The sequence below is a fragment of the Hyaena hyaena genome, unplaced genomic scaffold, assembly GCF_003009895.1.
Source record: "Hyaena hyaena isolate Hyena2069 unplaced genomic scaffold, ASM300989v1 scaffold_321, whole genome shotgun sequence".
In the NCBI taxonomy this organism is placed as follows: domain Eukaryota; kingdom Metazoa; phylum Chordata; class Mammalia; order Carnivora; family Hyaenidae; genus Hyaena; species Hyaena hyaena.
Window position 1 is genome coordinate 658,753 of NW_024080953.1, and position 21,791 is coordinate 680,543.

Sequence of the window (21,791 nt, forward strand, 5' to 3'; positions counted from 1 at the left end):
CCTTTCCTGTGCAGAAGCTTTTTATTTTGATGTAGTTCCAATAGTTTATTTTTGCTTTTGTTGCCCTTGCCTCAGTAGACCTTATCTAGAAAGAAGTTGCTATGGTCAACATCAAAGAAGTTATTGCCTGTGTTCCCTTCTAGGATTTTTATAGTGTCAGGTCTCACATTTAGGTCTTTAGTCCATTTTGAATTTATTTTTGTGAATGATAAAAGAAAGTGGCTCAGTTTTCCCATTGCCATTTGTTGAAGAGACTGTCTTTTTCCCATTGTATATTCTTTTCTGCTTTGTCAAAAATTGACCATCTACCTGTGGTTTTATTTCTGGGTTTTCTATTCTGTTCCATTGATCTATGTATCTATTTTTGTGCCAGTACTATACAGTTTTGATTAATGAAGGTTTATAAAATAAGTTGAAGTCTGGATTTGTGATGCCTCCACAGCTGTGTTTTTCTTTATCAGGGTTTTTTGGTTTTTTTAAAATATTTTTTAATGTTTTATTTATTTCTAGGAGAGAGAGAGAGAGAGAGACAGCGTGAGCAGGGGAGGGTCAGAGAGAGAGGGAGTCACAGACTGAAAAAGGCTCCAGGCTCTGAGCTGGCAGTCAGCACAGAGCCCGACGCGGGGCTCGAACCCACGAACCGCGAGATCATGACCTAAGCGAAAGTTGGACGTTTAACCGACTAAGCCACCCAGGCACCCCTATCAGGGTTACTTTTGATATCTGGAGCCTTTTGTGGTTTCATACAAATTTTAGGCTTGTTTGTTTTAGCTCTGTGAAAAATGCTGGTGGTGTTTTGATAGGGATTGCTTTACATGCATAGATTGCTTTGGATAGAATAGACATTTTAACAATATTTGTTCATTCGGTCAAGGAACATGGGATGTCTTTCCATTTGCTTGTGTCATCTTCTTTGTGTCATCTGCATGTCTTTTATTAGTATTTTATAGTTTTCAGAGTACAGGTCTTTCACTGCTTTGGTTAGGTTTATTCCCAAGTATTCTATTATTTTTGGTGCAATTTTATATGTGATGGATTCCTTAATTTCTCTTTCTGCTGCTTCACTGTTAGTGTATAGAAATGTAACAGACTTCTGTACATTGATTGTTTTATCCTGTGGCTTTACTAAATTTGTTTATCAATTCTAGCAGTTTTTGGTGGAGTCCTTTGGGTTTTATATATAGCATCATGTCATCTGCAAATAGAGCAAGTTTTATTTCTCCCTTGCCAATCTGGATGCTTTTTATTTCTTCTTGTTGGCTGATTGCTGTAGTTAGGACTTCCAAAACTATGTTGAATAAAAGTGATCAGAGTGGACATCCTTGTTTTGTTTCTGATCTTAGGGGGAAAGCTCTGCTTTTCCGCACTGAGGATGTGATTAGCTGTGGGTATTTCATAGCTGGCCTTTGTTACATTGAGTAAGTTACCTCTAAACCTACTTTGTTGAGGGTTTTAAATAATGAATAAATGTTATGGTTTGTCAAATGCTGTTTCTGCATCTATTAAAATTATCATATGGTTCTTATCCTTTCTTTTATTGTTATGTACCATGTTGATTGATTTGTGAATATTGAACCACCCTTGCAACTCAGGAATAAATCCCACTTGATTGCGGTGAATGATTTTTTCAAATGTTTTGTGGGATTCAGTTTGCCAGTATTTCCTTGAGGATCTTTGCATCTTTGTATATCAGAGATATTGGTCTGTATTCTCTTTTTTTGTGGTGTCTTTATCTAGTTTTGGAATGAGGGTAAAATTGGCCTTAGAGAATGAATTTGAAAGTTAGCCTTCCATTTCTACTTTTTGGAATAGTTTGAGAATAGGTATTAACTCTTCTTTAAAAGTTTGGTAAAATTCCCCTGTGAATCCATCTGGTCCTGGATTTTTGTTTGTTTCTTATTATTCATTCAATTTCATTGCTGTTCAAGCTTCTTCTTTCTTCCTATTTCAATTTTGGTAGTATATATGTTTCTAGGAATTTATCCATTTCTTCCAGATTTCCCAGGTTGTTTACATACAACTTTTCAAAATATTCTCTTAAAAGTTTGTATTTCTGTGGTGTTGGTTGTTAGGTCTCCTCTCTCACTTGTGATTTTATTTGTTTGGCTAATTTCTCTTTTCTTTTCAATTAGTCTGGTTAGAGGCTTATCAGTTTTATTTTCTCAGAGAACCAACTCCAGGTTTCATTGATCTGTTCTATTGTATTTTAGTTTCTATATCATTTATTTCTGCTTTAATCTTTATACTTTCTTTCTTTCTCCTGGCTTTAGGCTTTGTTTGTTTTTTTTTCTAGCTTGTTAGGTTGAGTTTTTGAGACTTTTTTCTTGCTTCTCAGGTAGGCCTGTATTGCAATATACTTTCCTCTTTGGACTGCCTTTGCTGAATTCTAAAAGTTTTAGACCATTGTGTTTTAATTTTCATTTCTTTCCATGTATTTTTTATTTCTTATTTTCCAGGTTGACTCATTCATACTTTAGTATCATAACATTTAACCTCCATGTATTTGTGGTCATTCCAGATTTTTTCTGTGATTGACTTCTGGTTTCATAGAGTTGTGAACAGAAAAGGTGCATGGTATGACTTCAGTCTTCTTTTGTTTGTCAAGGCCTATTTTTTGGTCTAATTTGTGATTTAGTCTATGTGCACCTGAAAAGAATGTGTATTCTGCTGCTTTAGGAAGGAATTTTCTGAATATATGTGTTAAGTCTATCTGGTCCAGTATATCATTCAAAGCCATTGTTTCCTTGTTGATTTCCTGTTTAGATAATCTGTCCATTGACATAAGTGGGATGTGAAAATTCTCTACTCTTATTGCATTATTATTGATTAGTTCTTTTATGTTTGTTATTGTATTTAGGTGCTCCCATGGTGGTGGCATAAATATTTACAACTGTTGCATCTTTTTGCTGGATTGTCTCCTTTATTATTATATAGTGCCTTTTTTTTTGGTCCCTTGTTACAATCTTTGTTTTAAAGTGCTATTTGTCCTATATTGGACAATAATACTTATATTAGTATTGCTACTCTGGCTTTCTTTTGACATCCATTTGCATGATAAATGTTTCTCCATCCTCACACCTTCAATCTGCAGGTGTCTTTAGGTCTAAAATGAGTCTCTTGCAGGCGGTATATAGATAAGTCTTGTTTGTTTTTCCATTCTGATACCATATGTCTTTTAATTGGAGTGTTTAGTACATTTACATTCAAAGTAATTATTGATAAATACATATTTATTGCCATTGTATTAATTGTTTTGTGGTTGTTTCTGGAGATTTTCCTGATCCTTTCTTGTCTTTCTCTCTTTCTTATTTTGCTGATTTTTCTTTAGTGATTGATATGTTTGTATTTCTTTCTCTTTATTCTTTATGTATTTATTGGTGATTTTCGATATATGGCTAGATTAGTTTTGTATATGTCCTCTTCTGTGTGTGGCAGTCTATATTAAATTGATGGTCTTTTAAGTTTGAAACCATTCTTTTCTTCTCTCTCTCTTCAATGTTTTAAGTATATGTTATTATATTTTATATTCATTTTTTGTGAGTTCCTTGACCAATTTTTTACAGACATATTCATTTTTACTGCTTTTGTGTTTCCTGCAGTTATACTGTCACTTTTGGTGCCTTCTCTCCATTCAGAATCTCCTTTAATATTTCTTGCAGGGCTGGTTTAGAGGTCATGAACTCCCTTACTTTATGTTTGTCTGGGAAAATTTTTATGTCACCTTCTCTTTTGAATAATAGCCTTGCTAGATATACTATTCCTGGCTGCATATTTTTCCCCATTTAGCACTTGAACTCTATAATGTCGCTTCCATCTGGCCTGCTAAGTTTCTGTTGAGAAATTTCCTGGAAATCTTCTGGGTTTCCCTTGTAAGTTAATGATCTTTTTTGTCCTGCCACGTTTAAAAAAATTTTTTTAATGTTTATTTATTTTTGGGAGAGAGACACAGAGCATGAGTAGGGGAGGGGCAAGAGAGAGGGGAGATACAGAATCGGAAGCAGGCTCCAGGCTCTGAGCTGTAGCTGTCAGCACAAAGCCCAATAAGGGGCTCGAACCCATGAGATCATGACCTGAGCTGAAGTCAGCCACTCTACCAACTGAACCACTCAGGCACCCCTTGTCTTGCTGCTTTTAAGATTTTTTTATCACTATATTTTGCAACTTTAATTACAATAAGTCTTGGTGGAGGCCTGCTTTTGTTAATTTTGATGGGAGTTCTCTGTATCTCCTGGATCTGGATGTCTGTTCCCATCCCAGATCAGAGAAGTTTACAGCTATTACTTCTTCAAACAAAATTTCTGACTCCTTTCTCTTCTTCTGGGACATCTATATATGAATTTTCTTTCGTTTGATGGAGTCACTGAGTTCCCTCATTTATGCTCTTTTTGCATAATTCTTCTTTCTCTCTTTTGTTCAATTTCATTTCTTTCCCTTAATTTGTCTTCTAAGTCATTAATTTATTCTTCTTCCAGTCTTCTGTTCATTGCATAAAGTATGTTTCTAATCTTATTTATTGCACTCTTCATTTCTGATTCTTTTTAAACTATTTTATCTTTATGGTAAGGGTCTCACTGATGTCTTCCATTCTTTTCTCAAGCCCAGTGAGTGTCCTTATAATCATTGCTTTAAATTTTCCATCAAGCATGTTACTTATATCTGTTTCATTTAGATCTCTGGACATGGCCTTATCTTATTTTTCATTTGAGATAAATTCCTGTCTTCTCATTTTGTTTAAGTCTCTGCTTTCCTCTCTGTGTTAGAAAAGCCAGCTATATCTCTTGCTCCTGATAGTAATGGCTTTAGGAAGAAGAAATTGTGTAGTGACCAGGGTCTGGTGCTTCAGAGAGTGCCTCCAGTGTGTGTTGAGTGCACTCTGCTGTTGTGTTCTGGGTGCGTTATCCTTCAGGCCACTTGTCTGCAGAGACTCTCCTTATCTGCTGTGAGCTGTGTTTGGTCCCCTGTCTGAACGCGGCAAGTTTTAACTAGGTTTGGTTTGGTCTGCTTGTGAAATGCCATCTGTCACCACCTGTTTTGGAACAAGGGCCGTGCACAACTCTCTTATCAGGAGACATGGTGTGGGCAGAGATGTGTGCTGGTCTTCTGGCAGAGAGGCCTTCCATACTGGAGCTGAAGTATGACCAAGAAGCACAGTTCAACTAGAGCACAGGGTGTGGGGCTTAGTATAAGCAAGCTATGGAGCCAGTTTCTGTGTTGTGCTACTTCCTGCAGGTGGCTCTGTGTTTATGCTGAGGGGTGTGGAGGGAAATGGTCTCCATCTAGCTCCTTTGTTCATAGAGAGGTATCTTTGAATGCTGCCTCTCTGGGACATGCTATGAGAATAGCAAATAATCCCCTCACTGTGTGCCCCAGGTGCCCTTCAGATTGCTGTTTCAATGCCATATGCCCGGGTTGTTTTTCTACCTTGTCTCCAAGAGCAGTGCAGTACTCTAAAGACTCTATCCCAGCCAAGCCTACTGACTTTTAAAACTCTAGGCTTTAATCCTCACTAGTTGCAAGAGCTCATGAAATTCAAACCCTCTCACTTTCCAAACCATTGGCTGTGGGGAAACATTCTTGTGCATTCCCCTGTGTACTCCTCTCTCTCTTGCCCTTTGCTGTGATCATGACTTCCTTCCTTCTGCAGCAGTCAGGACTGTTTCTCCCCTAAACCATGTCTTTTGTACTTCCTACATTCTTCGATGTGGCCTCTTCTCTTCCTTAGTTATGGTTTGTTCTATCCATCTTGAGGTCAATTTCTGGGGTATTTAGAATGACTTGATAGTTATCTAGTTGTATTTGTGGGACAAGGTGTAGCCTAGGGTCCTTCCACTCTCCAGCCATCTTTCTCAATCTCTCTAGTAATTTAATTTCTCACTTTGTTCTTGTTTCCATATTGGTTTGGGTATTACTCTTTGTTTTTCAATACAAATTTTACAATCAGTACATTAATATCCACTAAAGAATTAGTACTGATGTTCTTTTATTAGGAATACATTAAATTTTTAGATCAAATTGGGAAAAATTGATATCCTTATAATATTGAGTGTAGTTAATAATTATGGTATATCTCTCCATATACTAACTCTTTCCTGCCTCTCAAATTGGTTTCACAATTTTTAAAAAATTTTTTAATGTTTTATTTATTTCTGAGAGAGAGAGACAGCATGAGTAGGGGAGGGTCAGAGAGAGAGGGAGATACAGAATCTGAAGCAGTCTCCAAGCTCTAAGCTAGCTGTCAGTACAGAGCCTAATGCGGGGCTCGAACCCATGAACAGTGAGATCATGACCTGAGCAGAAGTCGGACGCTTAATTGACTGAGCCACCCAGACGCTCCTTGTTTCACAATTTTTAATTATAGTTGTCTTACATATGTTTTGTTAAGTTTATTTCTAGGTTATGTGATTTTTTTGGATCCTATTTTAAAATGTATAATTTTGTATTTTTTAGTTTATACTTGTTGCTAGCTATAAAATACAGCTGAATTTTGCATACTGATGTTCCCAGTGACTCACTATATATCCAAAGTAATTAAAATAGTTTATTTGTACCTTATTTTTTACTTACATAATCATGCTGTCTCTGAGTAATAACCGTTTATATCTTCCTTTTCAATCTTTATATTTTTATTTCCATTTTTTCCTACTGAACTGAATAGGTCTACAGTTTAATGTTTAATAACAGGGGCGATGGTATGCATCCTTGTCTTATTCTCAACATGGGAGGCAAAACTTTAAACATTTCACCAAAAAGTATGTTTGCTTCAGTTTTTTTTTTTTTAACAAATCACTTTTCAGACTATAGAATTTTCCCTATATTCCTAGCTTGCTAGGAGATTTTATCATGAATGAATTTAATCATATTTTCATTTAATTATATGAGTGAGATTTTTCCAATTGATTTACTTAATGTGGTTAATTTTGTTGACAGACTTTAAAAAAAAATTTTTTTAAACATTTGTTTATTTTTGAGAGACAGAGGAACAGAGCACAAGTGGGAGAGGGACAGAGAAGAGACTGGGAAACACAGAATCCAAAGCAGGCTCCAGGTTCTGAGCTGCCAGCACAGAGCTCGACTCAGGGCTCGACCCACAAACGATGAGATCATGACCTGAGGTGAAGTCACCCACTTAACCAACTGAGCCACCCAGGTGCCCCTTGATAGATGTGTTTTTGAAGGTTAAACTAGCATTGCATTCTAACATAAAGTTGACTTAGTTCTGAGATATCATCCATTTCCTGTATCACTAAGTTTTACTGGCTAATATTTTACTTAGGATTTTTGCATGTATATTTATAAAAGAGATTGGCCTATAAATTTCCTTTCTTGTGATGTGCCTGTTGTGTTTTGGTACCAAAAAATATACTGGCCTCAAAAAATAAAATAAAATATTCTCTCCTTCAAAAAAAATTCTTTCTAGTCTCTGATTTTCTGAAAGAATGGTAGTATTTATTTATTTATTTATTTATTTAAATTTTTAATAAGCTCTATGCCTAATGCGGGCCTTGAACTCATGATCCTGAGATCAAGAGTCACATGCTCCACTGACTGAGCCAGCCAGGTGCCCTGGTAGTATTCTTTTTTAAATGTTTATTTTTTTAAAAATTTTTTAAATGTTTTATTTAGTTCTAGGAGAGAGAGAGAGAGAGTCAGCGTGAGCAGGGGAGGGTCAGAGAGAGAGGGAGTCACAGACTGAAACAGGCTCCAGGCTCTGAGCTGGCAGTCAGCACAGAGCCCGACGCGGGGCTCGAACCCACGAACCACGAGATCGTGACCTAAGCGAAAGTCGGCCGCTTAACCGACTAAGCCACCCAGGCGCCCCTCTTTTTTAAATGTTTAGACAGATTCCCCAGTGAAGACATCTGGACCCAGGGTTGTCTGTGTGAAAGGTTTTTAACGTTAATTCAATTCCTTTAATATATGTATGACTATTCATATTTTCTTTTCTTCCTGTGCCAAAGAGGGTAAGTTGTATTTTTATAGGAGTTTTGTCTCATAAAATTACTATTATAAAATTGATCATAAACATCCTATTATCTTTTAATTGATGGTAAATTACAGTGAATTCTTTTTTCATTCAATTTTTTGATAATCTTCCAAAACTTTACCAACTTATTTGCATAAACAAAATTAAGCATTTTTGATCTTTGCTATTACACATTTGCTTTCTGTTTCATTAATTTTTTCTTAATATTTTTTCTCTTTTCTTTTTGAGAGATAACTGACTTTTTTAACTTAAAATAATTAGAACATTGAATTTTAGTTTCTTTTTATTAACATACAGTTATGGGTATAAATTTACCTCTAAACATAAACTTAGATGTATCCACACATAATGATATATTGTATTTTTACTATCTGTTTGAGGTATTTAAACAATTTCTATTGTGATTTCTTCATTAACAACTAGGTTAGTTGGAAGTAAATTGTGTGATTTTGAAAAATTATTTTCTTTATATATTTTTGTCATTGACTTGTAGTTTAATTCGCCTGTGGTCAGAGAACATTCTATATAATAATTACAGTTTTTTGACATGTATTGGTATTTGTATTATGACCCTATATATGATCAGTTTCGGTCTGTGTTACAGGTACATTTGAGAAAAAAAAATGTACATTCTTGAGTTTTAGAGTATAATGTTCTAAATATGTTAGTTAAGGTAGATTTATTAATCATGCTGTTCAAAAACATTCTTTAATGATTTTTAAATCAACTGCAGAATTGTCTATCCTTTCTATCAATATTTGCTTGAATTCAAAATCCTTATGGATTCAACTTTTTATTTTGAAATAGTACCTTTCCATCTTTGGTAATGCTTCTCGCTTTAAAGTTTAATGTGGTAGGCAGAATTCTAAAATGTTCCCCAGGATTCCTGCCTCCTAGGATAATCCTGAATAATTTCTGGGCCTGTGAATTTAATAGGGAATATATTGCTCCTATGATAGATTTTAAGAAGGGAGGCTATCTGAATGGGCCTAACCTGATCACATGATCCCTATAAATATAAGTCTAGAGGTCAAAGATAAAAATATTCTGAGATTTGAACATAAAAAGTACTAGATGCATTGTTATTGGCTAGAAAGTGGAGGGAGCCACATGGCAAGGAATACATATAATCTCTGGGATCTAAGATGGCCCCAATGATGGGCAGCAAGTAAATGGGGATGTTAGTCCTACAACAACAAGGAACTAATTTCTTTTGACAAAAAGAATGCATTTGGAAGCAAATTCATTTTCCTTCAGAGCCTCTAATGAAAACTCAGTCTGGCTGACCTCTTGATTTCAATCTCATGATACTTTGAACAGAAATCCCAATCACGCAGTGCCAAATGCCTGACCTACAGAACTGTGAGTTAATAAAAGGATATTGTTTTATGTTGCTAAGTTTGTGGTGACTGGTTATGCAGTAATAGAAAACTACTGACATAAGTGATTTATACCAGCATTTTAAATTATTTACATGGTATGATTTTTCATACTTTCATGTTTACTTTCACAATTTTGCTATACATATATTTGATGTGTCTCTTGTATGCGGCATAGAATTTGGTTTTGATTTTTAATCATGCTGACAGTTTTTGTCTTAAAATTGGAGAATTCAGTCCAATTACATAAATACTACATATTATCAGTGTAAATACTGATATATCAGGATTAAATCTACCAACTTCACAATTCCATTCTATTTGCCTAACCTACTGTGTGTACTTTCTCTTTCCTTTCTGTCCTTTTAAAGATTAATCACATTTTGAAATATTCTGCTTTGTTGGTCTTTGATATATTATTGTACTATTATTTTGGGGTTACCACAAATATTACAAAATTGATCCTTAAAGTGTTGAGTCCAAGTTAAACTGGTAAATTTACATCTTCCCAGACAAAAAAAGAAATCTTAAATACTTTATCTCTATTTTCCTCTCCCATCTTTTAAACTATTATATTTTTATTCTAGATCACAATATTATTTAAAAATATTAAATGTTTTAATACTTATACTAACATATAATATAATCTAAATTTAGTTTAAAAAAGTCAATATTTCTTTAAATTTATTCCTGCAATTACTTTTTTCCATTGTTCTTATTTCTGAATTTTAATTATCTGGGATTGTTTTCCTTCTATCTAAAACATTCCCTTTTTTGTTTGTTTTACTTAGTGCAGTTCTACTGGCAACACTTTCTCAACATTTGTTTGAAAAAAATTTCACCTACATAATTGAAGGATATTTTTGCTAAATATCAAATTTTGTACTGGTAATTTTTTCTAGCACTATAGAAAGATCATTAGAATATCTTCTGTTTTCCTGTTTCTGTTAAAATATCAACTATTAATCTTTTCGTTGTTATTGTTACTTTTAAGGTAAAGTGTCTGCATTTTTTCTTTGTCCTTTGTTTTCATCAGTTTTACTACAGTCTGTGTAGATGGTTTTCTTTACATTCACTCTGCTTTTGGATTTTAGCACTTTTTATATCTCAATAGGAAAACTCTTAACCATTATCATTCAACAAGTTATTCTGCTTTATTATCCTTGTCCTTTCTGTTTGTGTCTCCAATCATGTATATGTTCAAATTCATTACTAAGTATCGTGTCTCTTATGCTTTTAGTTTTTTCCCCAATGTGCTTGCATCTAGATACTTTCTATTGATAATCTCCTAGTTTACTAATCCTCTTTCAGCTGTGACTAAATGTTATTAAACTAATACATGTAGTTGTTATTTCCAGTTATAATAACTTTAAGTTCCACAATTTAATTTACCCTTTCTTATTGTGGTCAAGCTGTAACATAAAATTTACCATCTTAAACATTAGGTGTATACTACAGCAGTGTTAACTTTGTATACAGTGTTGTGCAGCAGTTCTCTAGAATTTTTTCATCTAGCAAAATTGAACCCCACATCCACTGAACAACAGCTCCCTTTTCCCCCTCTCTCCCTAGCCCCTAGCGACCACCATCCTAATTTCAGTCTTCATAAATTTCCCTATTCTAGGTACCTCATATAATTGGAGTCATACAGTATTTGTCTTCGTGAGATTGGAGTGTTTCAATGAGCATAATTTCCTTAAGGTTCATCCACACTGTAACATATGACAATACTTCCTTCTCTTTTTTTAAGGTTGAATTGAATAATATTCTATTGTGTGTAACACATTTTAAAAAAATCTATCTTTTGAGAGATATTTAGGTTGCCTCCACCTTTATGCTATTGTGAAAAATGCTGCAATGAACATATTTCTTTGATATTCTGGTTTCAATTCTTTTGAAAATCTAGAAGTGGGATTCTTGGACTATAAGGTAATTCTACTTTTAATTATTAAGGATACTGTAAACTGTTTTCAATAACACCTGTGCTATTTTACATTACTAACAGTGCACAAAGTTTCCAATTTTCCACATTTGTTAACACTTGCTATTTCTGTTTTTGCTTTGTTTTAGAGCGCCATCTAAAACAAGTGTAAAGTGATACCGTGATTTTAATTTGCATTTCTCTGATGAGTAGCGATGTTGAACATCTTTCTGTATGTTTGTTAGCCATTTGTATATCTTTTTTTGGAGATATTAACTATTTAAGTTCTTTGCCCAATTTTATTTGAATTTTTTTCTGTTGATCTGTAGTTCTTTATATATTCTGTATATTAACCCCTTATCGGATACATGGTTTGCAAAAATCTTTTCCCATTCTATAGGTTGCCTTTATCCTCTGCTGATTCTTTCCTTTGCTTCAAAGAAGATTTTAAGATTGAGGTAGTCCCATTTGTCTATTTTTGCATTTGTTACTTGTGGTTTTGGTGTCACATACAAGAAATAATTACTCAATCCAATGTCATGAAGATTTCCCCTATGTTTTCTTTTAGGAACTTTATAGTTTCAGGTCTTATATTTAAGGTTTTCCATTTTCCGTTGATTTTGTATATGGTGTAAGGCAAGGATACAACTTCATTCTTTTGCATGTGCAAATCCTGTTTTCCCAGCATTATTTGTTGGAGACACTATCCTTTCCCCACTGGATAGCTCTGGTATCTTTATCAAAGTTTTGACTATATAGATGACAGTTTATTTATGAGTTCTCTATTCTGTTCCAATGATCTATATGTCTGTCTTTATGCCGTATAAGTCTGCTTTGATTACTTTGTATTATGTTTTAATTTTCATGTCTTGAAACCAGGAAATGTCAAGACTCTAGCTTTGTTTGTCTTTCTCAGGATTATTGTGGATATTTGTGGTCCTCTGAGATTCCATATTAATCTTAGGATTTTGTTTCTAGTTTTGCAGAACACACCATGGGGATTTTGATAGTGATTTGCTTTGATTCTATGAACATTTTAACAGTATTAGGGCTTTCAATCCATAAACATGTGATATCTTTCCATTAATTCTTGTCTTCTTTAATGTCTTTCTTCAATGTTTGGTAGTTTTCATTATTGGTTAAGTTTATTCCTATATTTTAAATTGTTTTTCATGCTATTGTAAGATTGTTTTCTTAATTTCCTGTCATATTGTTCATTGTTAGGGTACAGAAATGTAGCTGATTTTGTATCCCAAAAATATGCTGGATCTTGTTTGTTTTAACAGGTGTGTGTGTGTGTGTGTGTGTGTGTGTGTGTGTGTAAACTTATTATTTTTCTGCATACAAGATCATGTATTCTATAAATGGAGATCACTTTAATTTTTCTTTTCTGACTTGGGTGCTCTTTATTTTTCTTATCTTATTGTTCTGGATAGATTTTCTAGTATTCTGTCAAATAGAAGTTGTGAGTAGGCATTCTTCCCTTCTTCCAGATCTTAGAGGGACAAGTGCCAGACTTTCCATCACTGAGTATGATGTTAGTTGTGTGCTTTCATATATGACCTTCATTATGGTGGGCAATTTCCTCTTATTACTAGTTTGTTGAATGTTTTTATCCTAAAAGGGGATGTTGAATTTTGTCAAGTGCAATTTTCTGCATCATCTGAGATGATTGTGTGCTTTTTATTCTTCATTCTGTTACTGTGGCTTATCACACTGATTGATTTTCATATGTTGAACCATCCTTGCATCCCAAGGATAAGTCCCATTTCATCATGATGTATAATCCTTAAATGTGTAGCTTAATTCAGTTTGCTAGTATTTTGTTGAGGATTTTTGCATTGATATTCCATGGGGATATTGGTCTGTAGTTTTCTTTTCTGGTAGTATCTTTGTTTGATTTTTGTATCAAGATAATGCTGGCCTCATGTGTAGCAACATGGATGGATCTTGGGGGTGTTATGCTGAGCGAAATAAGTCAGGCAGAGAAGGACAAATATCACATGTCTGCACGTATAGGAGGATTAGGAGGAACTTAACTGAAGATCATGGGGGAGAAGAAGGGGGGAAATGGTGGGAGAAAGGGAGAGAGGCAAACCATGAGAGACTCTTGAATGCTGAGAAACAAACTGAGGACTGATGGATGTGGGGGGGAGGGGAAAGATGGGCATGGAGGAGGGCACTTGTGGGGATGAGCACTGGGTGTTATATGGAAACCAATTTGACAATAAACTATTCATAAAAAAAAAAGATAATGCTGGCCTCATAAATGGGATTGGAAGTATTCCCTCCTCTGTACTTTTTCCAAAGAGTATGAAAAGGACTGGTGTTAATTCTTCTTTAAAGATTCAGTAGAATTGTGTAGAGAAGGCATCTAGTCCTAACTTTGTTGGTTTAATTATTTTTTTATTATTACTACTTATTCAATCTTCTTGCTGGTTTATAGGCCTGTTCATATCTTTTTGTTTCTTCATGATTCAGTCTTCATAAGTTTCAGGTTTCCAGAAATTTATCCATTTCTTCTAGATTACCCAGTTTGTTAGCGTATAATTGTTCAGAGTAGTCTCTCATGAACGTTTTACTTTCTGCAGCATCAATTGCAATGTTCCCTCTTTCATTTCTGGTACTTATTGAGTCTTTTCTCTTTTTTCTTTGTCTGCAACGTTGTCAATTTTTTTGATCTTTTAAAAAGTATTTTTCAATATTTTTTCTGTTTTTCAATTTGTGATAGCATTTTTATTTCTGCTGTAATATTTTCTTCTGCTAACTTCAAGTTTAGTTTTTTCTTATCTTTGAGGTATACAGTTAGATTCTTGATTTGAGATCTTTTCTTAAACATCATCGTTTTCTACTATAAAGTTCTTAGAGGTTTACTTATAAATCTCTTAGTAGAGCTTTTGCTGAATCCCATGTTTTGGTATATTGTATTTTTATTTTCATTGTCTCAAGATATTTTCCAATCTCCTTGTGATATATTTATTGACTTATTGGTTGTTCAAGAGAGTGTTACTTATTTTCCACATATTTGTGGATTTTCTAGTTTTCCTTTTGCTATTGATTTCTAGTTTCATTTCATTATGTTTGTAAAAGATAGTGTTATAATTTCAACCTTAAATTTAAGACTTATTTTGTGACTAACATGTGATCTATATTGGAGAATATGTAATCTGCTGTTGTTGAATGGAGTGTTCTGTACATGTCTGCCAGGTCCACTAGCAGATCTATTATTGAAAGTGGGGTGTAAACCTACTATTTTTGTTATTGCCTCTTTCTCTCATTCTTTCATTTTTTGCTTTATATGTTTGGGTGCTCAGTTGCTAGGTACATATATATTTACAACTTTTATTTCTTTCTGATATACTTGCCTCTTATTTATTTCTGATTAAAGTATAGTTTGTCCTTATGTAAGTATGGTCATTCCTGCTCTCTTTTGGATAGACTTTGCATGGATATATTTGTCCATCATTTCACTTTCAGTCTATATATGTCCTTATACCTAAAGTGAATTTCACATAGATTGCACATACTTGGATCTTTTTTGTTTCCTAATCCATGCAACCACTCTATTTGAGAATTTAATCTATTTACATTTAAAGAAATTACTGAAAAGGAAGGATTTACTCTTGGCATTTTAAAACTGTTTTCTGTCTATCTTGTATTTGTCTCACATTTTCTCTTCTTGCCTTCCTTTGCATTTTACTGAATTTTGTAGTGACATACTTTAATTCTATTCTTATTTTCTTTTGTGCATATTCTATAGGTATTTCCTTTGTGATTACCATTTGCATCACATGAAATATTTTATAGTCATGCCAACCTATTAAAAAGTGATACCATCTTAGCGGCGTCTGGGTGGCTCAGTCAGTTAAGCATCCAGGTTTTGATTTCAGCTCAGGTCATGATCTCACAGATGTGAGATGGAGCTCCATGTTGGGCTATGTACTGAGTGTGGAGCCTGCTTAAGATTCTCCCTCTCTCTCCCTCTACCCCTCACTCCTGCTTGTGCTGTCTGTAAAAAAAAAAGTGATACCAACTTCATTTGTATTAAAAAGTCTACTCCTATACAATTCCCCCTTCATTTTATGTTATCAATGTCACAAATTACATCTGTTTACATTTTGTAACTATTAATATATACTTTTTTATCCTTTTATTTTTTTCACCATGGTAAGTTTACTCTAATCCCCATCACTTATTTTACCTGTCTCCTTTCCCTCCTCCCCTCTGGTAACTATCAGTTTGTTCTCTATAGGTAAAAGTCTGTTTCTTGGTTTGTATCTCTCTCTCTTTTTTTTCTCCTTTGCTGGGGTTTTCCCCCTTAAATTCCACATATGAGTGAACTCATGTGGTATTTCTTTTTCTCTGACTTATTTCACTTAGCATTATACTGTCTAACTCTATCAATGTTGTCGCAAATGGCAAGATTTCTTTATTTCTTATGCCTGAATGATATTCCGTTGTGTGAGTGAGTGTGTGTGTGTTTATAACAACTTCTTTATCCATTAATTTAATCAGTGGACACTTGAGCTGCTTCCATAGTTTGGCTATTGTAAATAATGCTGTAAAAAAAATAGGGGTACATGTGTCCCTTGAATTAATGTTTTCGCATTTGGGGGAAATATCCAGTAGTGTGACTACAGGATCATAGGATAGTTCTACTTCTAATTTTTTGAGGAACCTCCAAACTATTTCCACAGTGGCTGTATCAATTTGCATTCTCACCAATAGTGCATGAGGGTTCCTTTTTCTCTACATCCTTGCCAACACATTTTGTTTCTTGTGTTTTTCATTTTGATCATTCTGATAGGTATGAGGTGATATCTCATTGTCATTTTGATTTGCATTTCCCTGATTATGAGTAATAGTGAGCATCTGTAAGTTTTCTTTCAAGAAATGTCTGTTCATATCTTCAGCACATTTTTAACTGGATTATTTATTTTGGCAGTATTGAGTTATATGTGTTCTTTGTATATTTTGGATGTTAATCCTTTATTGGATATGTTATTTGCAATTATGCTCTCCCATTCAGTAGGTTGTCTTTTAGATCTATTGTTTGTTTCCTTCACTATGCAGAAACTTTTTATTTTGATATAATCCCAATAGTTTTAATTTTGTTTCCCTAGTCTCAGGAGACATATCTGAAAATCTGCTATGGCTGATGTCAGAGAGATTACTGCCTGTGCTCTCTTCAAGGATTTTTATGGCTTCAGGTCTCACATCTATGTCTTTAATCTATTCCTAGTTTATTTTGTGTGTGTTAAAAAAAAGTGGTTCAATTTCATTCTTTTGCCCATGGCTGTCCAGTTTCCCAAATACCATTTGTTGAAGACTGTCTTTTTCCCATTGTATATTCATTCATCTTCCTTCGTTGAAGATTAATTGACCATATAATTGTGGGTCTGTTTCTAATTTGTTGTTGTTGTTCTGCCAGTACCCTACCATTTTAATTACTATCACTGTGTAATGTAACTTGAAATCTAGAATTGTGATACCTCCCATTTTATTTTCTTTTTCAAAAATGCTTTGGGTATTTGAGGTCTTCTCTGGTTCCATACAAATTGTAGGAAGGCTTCTTCTAGCTCTGTGAAAAATGCTATTGGTATTTTGATAGGGATTACATTAAATGTGTAGATTACTTTGGGTAGTATAGACGTTTTAACAATATTTGCTCTTCCAAACCATGAACATGGAATGTCTTTTCATTTCTTTGTGTCATCTTGAATTCCTTTCACCAATGTTTTATAGTTATTTATTTTATCAGTGTTTCAGAGTACAGGAATTTCACCACTTTTGCTAAGTTTATTTCTCAATATTTTATTGTATTTGATGCAATTATAAATGGGACTGTTTTCTTCATTCCCCTTTCCACTGCTTATTTATTAGTGTATAGGAATGCAGTAGGTTTCTGTACAGATATTGTTTCCTGTGACTTTACTGAATTCATTTATCAGTTGTAGTAGTTTATTGTTGGAGTCTTTTGAGTTTTCTATGTATAGTATCATGGCATCTACAAATAGTGAGAGTTTTACTTACCATTTTGGATTTTATTTCTTTATTTTGTCTAATTGCTGTGGCTTGGACTTCTAATACTTTATTGAATAAAAGTAGTGAGATTAGACATCCTTGTCTTGTTCCTGATCTTAGAGGAAAAGCTCCCAGTTTTTCTCCAGAAGTATGATGTTGACTGTGGGTTTTTCATATAAGGTCTTTATTATGTTGAGGTATATTCCCTCTAGACCTACTTTTCAGAGGGTTTTTATCATGAATGGATGCTGTACTTTGTCAAATGCTTTTTCTGCATCTATTGAAATGCTGCTTTTATTCCCTTCTTTTACTGATTTAGTTTTATATAGTTTTTAAAATGCTTTTATCTCCTAAATTCTAAACTTGAATTTAAACTTACTTATATATAACCACTAAAAATTACAGTATTCTGTTTTTGTCTACATATTTTTTATGCTTTCATTTTGTTGCCTAGTGTTCATTCATTTTAACTTGAAGAACTCTCTTTAGGGCTTCTAGTAAGGCTTATGTATTGGTGATAAACATCTTCAGCCTTTGCTTATGTTAGAAGGTTATTATTTCTCCATTTCTGAAGTAGTTTTCCAGATATAGTATTCAAGGCTGGTTTTTTTTTTTTTTTTTACGTCTTGCACTTTGAATATATCGACCCACTCCCTTCTAGCCTAAAATGTTTCTGTGGAGAAATCCACTGATTATCTTATGGGAGTTTCCATATGCGTAATGAGTAGCTTTTCTGTTGCTGCTTTCAAGAGTATTTGTGTTTGGCCATTTGATTATGATGTATCTCATTGTGGGCCTCTTTGGGTTCAATTTCATTGGAGTATTTGGAGGTTCTTGAACGCAAATGCTCATTTACTTCCTCAGGTTTTGTAATTTTTTGACCATTATTTTTTCATATAAGTTCTCTGCCCCCTTTTCTCTCTCCTTCTGGGACCACAATTATGCTTATATGGATCTGGTGGATGGTATTCTGTAAGTCCTTTAGGCTTTCGTTTTGTTCCACTCATTTGATAATTTCATATTACCTATCTTCAAATTTGATGATTCTTTCTACATATTAAGTCTTCTGTTGATCTCTTCCTTTAATAAAAATTTTCAATTCAATATTTTTCCTTCAAATACCTTTTTTGATTCTTTTTTGTAGTTTGTCTTTACGGATATTCCTATTTCATTAATTCATTCATTTTCCTGATTTTGTTTAGTCTATTCATGTACTCTTATAGTGCACTGAATTTAAAAAAATTATTCTGAACTGTCAGTTAATTCACAGAAGTCCATTTCCTTAGGATCAGTTTTTTTGGAGGGCATTTTTGTTCCTTTGATTGGGCTATGTTTCTTTCTGTTTATTATTTCTTCTTGTGAATTTAGCATTTGAAAATACAGCCACCTCTTATGGCCTGGCTTAGTACAGGGGAAGATTTTCACCCATCAGCCCATGTAGAGATCCTTGGGGCTACTCAACCTTTAATGAGGATGTGTCTTCTTTGGGCTTATGTGTAATAATTTCCCAATTAGAGAAGTTTCTGTTTTCTTTACCAGTGGCTTGTAATCTCTTACTCCCTCCATAGTCTGTTGGTAGCACTGCAAGTTTTTTGGTGCTTCAACAAACCACTGAATTGTCTTTTGTTCTCTGCTGCCCCCAGGCATCCATCTTTCATTTAGTTCCTGCCTGTCAGTCTCTTAGGGATCCCAGTGTAAAGCAGGAACATTGAATATACATTCTGTTCTTTTATTTACCTCTAATGAAAGAAGAGGTAGGTTGGACTTTCCTCCTGAACACAAGCTGTGAGAATCTGGAGGAAGAGCTCACACAGCTGAAATGAAATGAAATGGCTGTGGCTATTCTAGGCTTTGAACTTGTCTGGGGTACTATTATTTCTAACTTATCTCTGGGGTTTTTGTGAAGGATTTTTGGAACTTTTATTGTTGTTACATCAATGTCTCTAGGCCACTTATTCTGACATCTTGCTGACGTCACTCTCCATTGATTTCTTTATGAAGTAAGTATATTGTAAATAGCATGTAGTTGGGTCATGTTTTTAATCCACTCTGCCAATGTGTGCATTTGAAACTGTGTATTCAGACCATTTATATTTAATATTGTTGAAATGTTAGGGCTTCAGTCCTTTTTTTTTTTTTCACTGTTTCCTTCCCTCTACCTTTATAAGGATTATTTCAGTTATTTAACATCCATTTGATGTGTCAATAATGTTTTTGAGCATAACTTTAATATTTTTAATGGCTGCTTTAGGTCTTACATTACACATTTATAACCTGTCACAGTTTTCTGGTGTCATCACACTATCATTTTGAGGTTAAGCATAAAAAACTTACCTCCTTTTAAACCATTTTATCCTTTCCCATTTGTAATTGTCTTCAATAATTCCTCTAGGATATTTTTTGTAGGTATAGGATTCTGGATTGCCAGTTGTTTAATTCAGCACTTAAAACAGATCAAGTTTTCTTCTGGCCTTCATAGTTTCTGATGAGAAATCCACTGTCATGCCATTGGTTTTGCACTATCAGTAAGGCAACATTTCTCTTGTTTTTGTGATTTTTTACTTGGTGTTTAGTGTTCAGAAGTTTGACTATGAAGTGTTCTTTCAGCTTCTGGAATCTACAGGCTCATTATGTTGTCAAATTTAGTAAGTTTTCAGCTATTATTCCCTATGTAATTTTTCAATCCTGTTCTCTTTCTTCTTTCCTTCCTCACTGGACCTGTCTTGACACAAGAGGAGGAAAGTGTGTGGCTTCTCATTACTGTTCGTCAGTGGGTGAAATTATGGTACCCCACATGCTCTCCTCTAACACTATACGTGATGAGTTTCATTACCTTCCACAAGGATTAGAAGTTCCATCCCCCTACTCAGCTTTTGCTCAATGTCAGAAACTAATGCTCCCCACTCAGCCTCTACATAGGTTTTTCTGTGGTGGTTAGCTAGAGAGATTATTTTTTAACAGTTTTCTGTCTTGATAGGTTGCCCCTTACATCATTCTTTGGGTAGACAGTGTTAGCTTTTATTGGGCTTTTTAATTGTTTAGTCTGTGCCCACTGGCAGTTCCAAGTTGCCAGCTTCTTCAGCTCCAATTCTAAGATAATGAAACAAAAAGGAAACCTAGGAAACTCACCACCATGTCATTTCTTGGGTGTCGGGGGGCCCTAATCAGCCTCACTTCTCTACATCTTTTCCAATCATCTTATGTTTGTTTAAAATATTGGGGTGCCTGGGTGGCTCATGCCTGACTCTTGATTTTGGCTCAGGACAAAATCTCACAGTTTGTGCATTCAAGCCTGAGATTCTCTCTCTTTCTCTCTCTCTCTCTAAATAAATAAATAAGCATTTGAAAAAAAATATATATATATAATAACAAGGGTTTTTGGTAGTACTTAGTAGGAAAAATAGAAAAATATCTATTCCATATCTCATTAGGAGAATTCCTTATAATCTTTTACGTCTTATCTTTATCTATTGTTATATCTCTATTTTCATTCCTAATATTATAGCATGAAGTCAGGTTCTATAGGAAGTAGTGACATTTCTGGTACTGCCAAAACACAATTAGAGGAAAGTGTAAAAATTCAATAATATCTTTTTGTTGATGAATTGATAAAGTCACAATCATTCCACTTACCCAGTAATAATAATTTCTGGATATGTTTGTGTTCCAAGGTTCCAAGCTCCTCCACTGATTGGCCACTCCTAAATAAATTATTCAGAAAGAATTTATGAGTTTTGTTTTTTTTAATTTAAATGACTTAAAATTTTTAAATGAAAACATTTAAAATAATGGCAAAAGATTCATTTAAAAATAAATGGCTATAAAGTAAAAAAGGATGAAACGTGCAGCCATCTTTTAATTCTTTCCATTGAACAATTCCAAGTGCACAATTCTATCTTTAAAAATATAAATTTTAACAAATATTACCAGTTATATAAAAAGTAGTAAATATTTTAATCATACAAATACAGTGTTGCTACATTTGTCACATACTCTATGAACCAAACTATTGTAGTTCCATTTAACACAGAATGTTATGTAAATTGTGCACCCTGGAGTTGTCCATTCCAACAGCCCTGTGTAAACAGAAATCCTAAATTACTATTGTAAGTATTTAGAAAATTATTTAACCATGAATTTTGTTAATTATGTCTTGTTGACTGAATAAGAAATAGTTAACTGAAAAGAGTTGACTCTTGAATTTTGTAAAACACAATCCTTCATCTAAAAAATTAAACATTACATCTTATGATTCAAATGTATGCTAGCTTAAATATATACTTAGTATATACTTACATACTGAGGTACATTTACCTATCATATATATTTATAAACTAATTATATAAGAAATTTATACTTGTGTAGGCTTAAAGCTATGTAGTAATTAGGAATTTTAAATTTTACAAGTTACATCTTTTGTAAACACCAGCTTATGACCTCAGAAGAATTTAGTTTAAGTCTTCTTAAATGGAAGCTCAGAAAA

At 33.9% G+C, this 21,791-nt stretch overlaps 1 protein-coding gene across 1 annotated transcript in view; it reads right to left on the reverse strand.

The window, feature by feature from the left end:
- STXBP5L (syntaxin binding protein 5 like) overlaps window positions 1-21,791 on the reverse strand; it is a 360,126-nt gene that overhangs the window by 132,007 nt on the left and 206,328 nt on the right. The window contains exon 14 of the mRNA XM_039248873.1: window positions 20,942-21,009. Within this exon, the coding sequence (XP_039104804.1) occupies window positions 20,942-21,009 (68 nt within the window). The remainder of the gene's footprint in view (window positions 1-20,941; window positions 21,010-21,791) is intronic.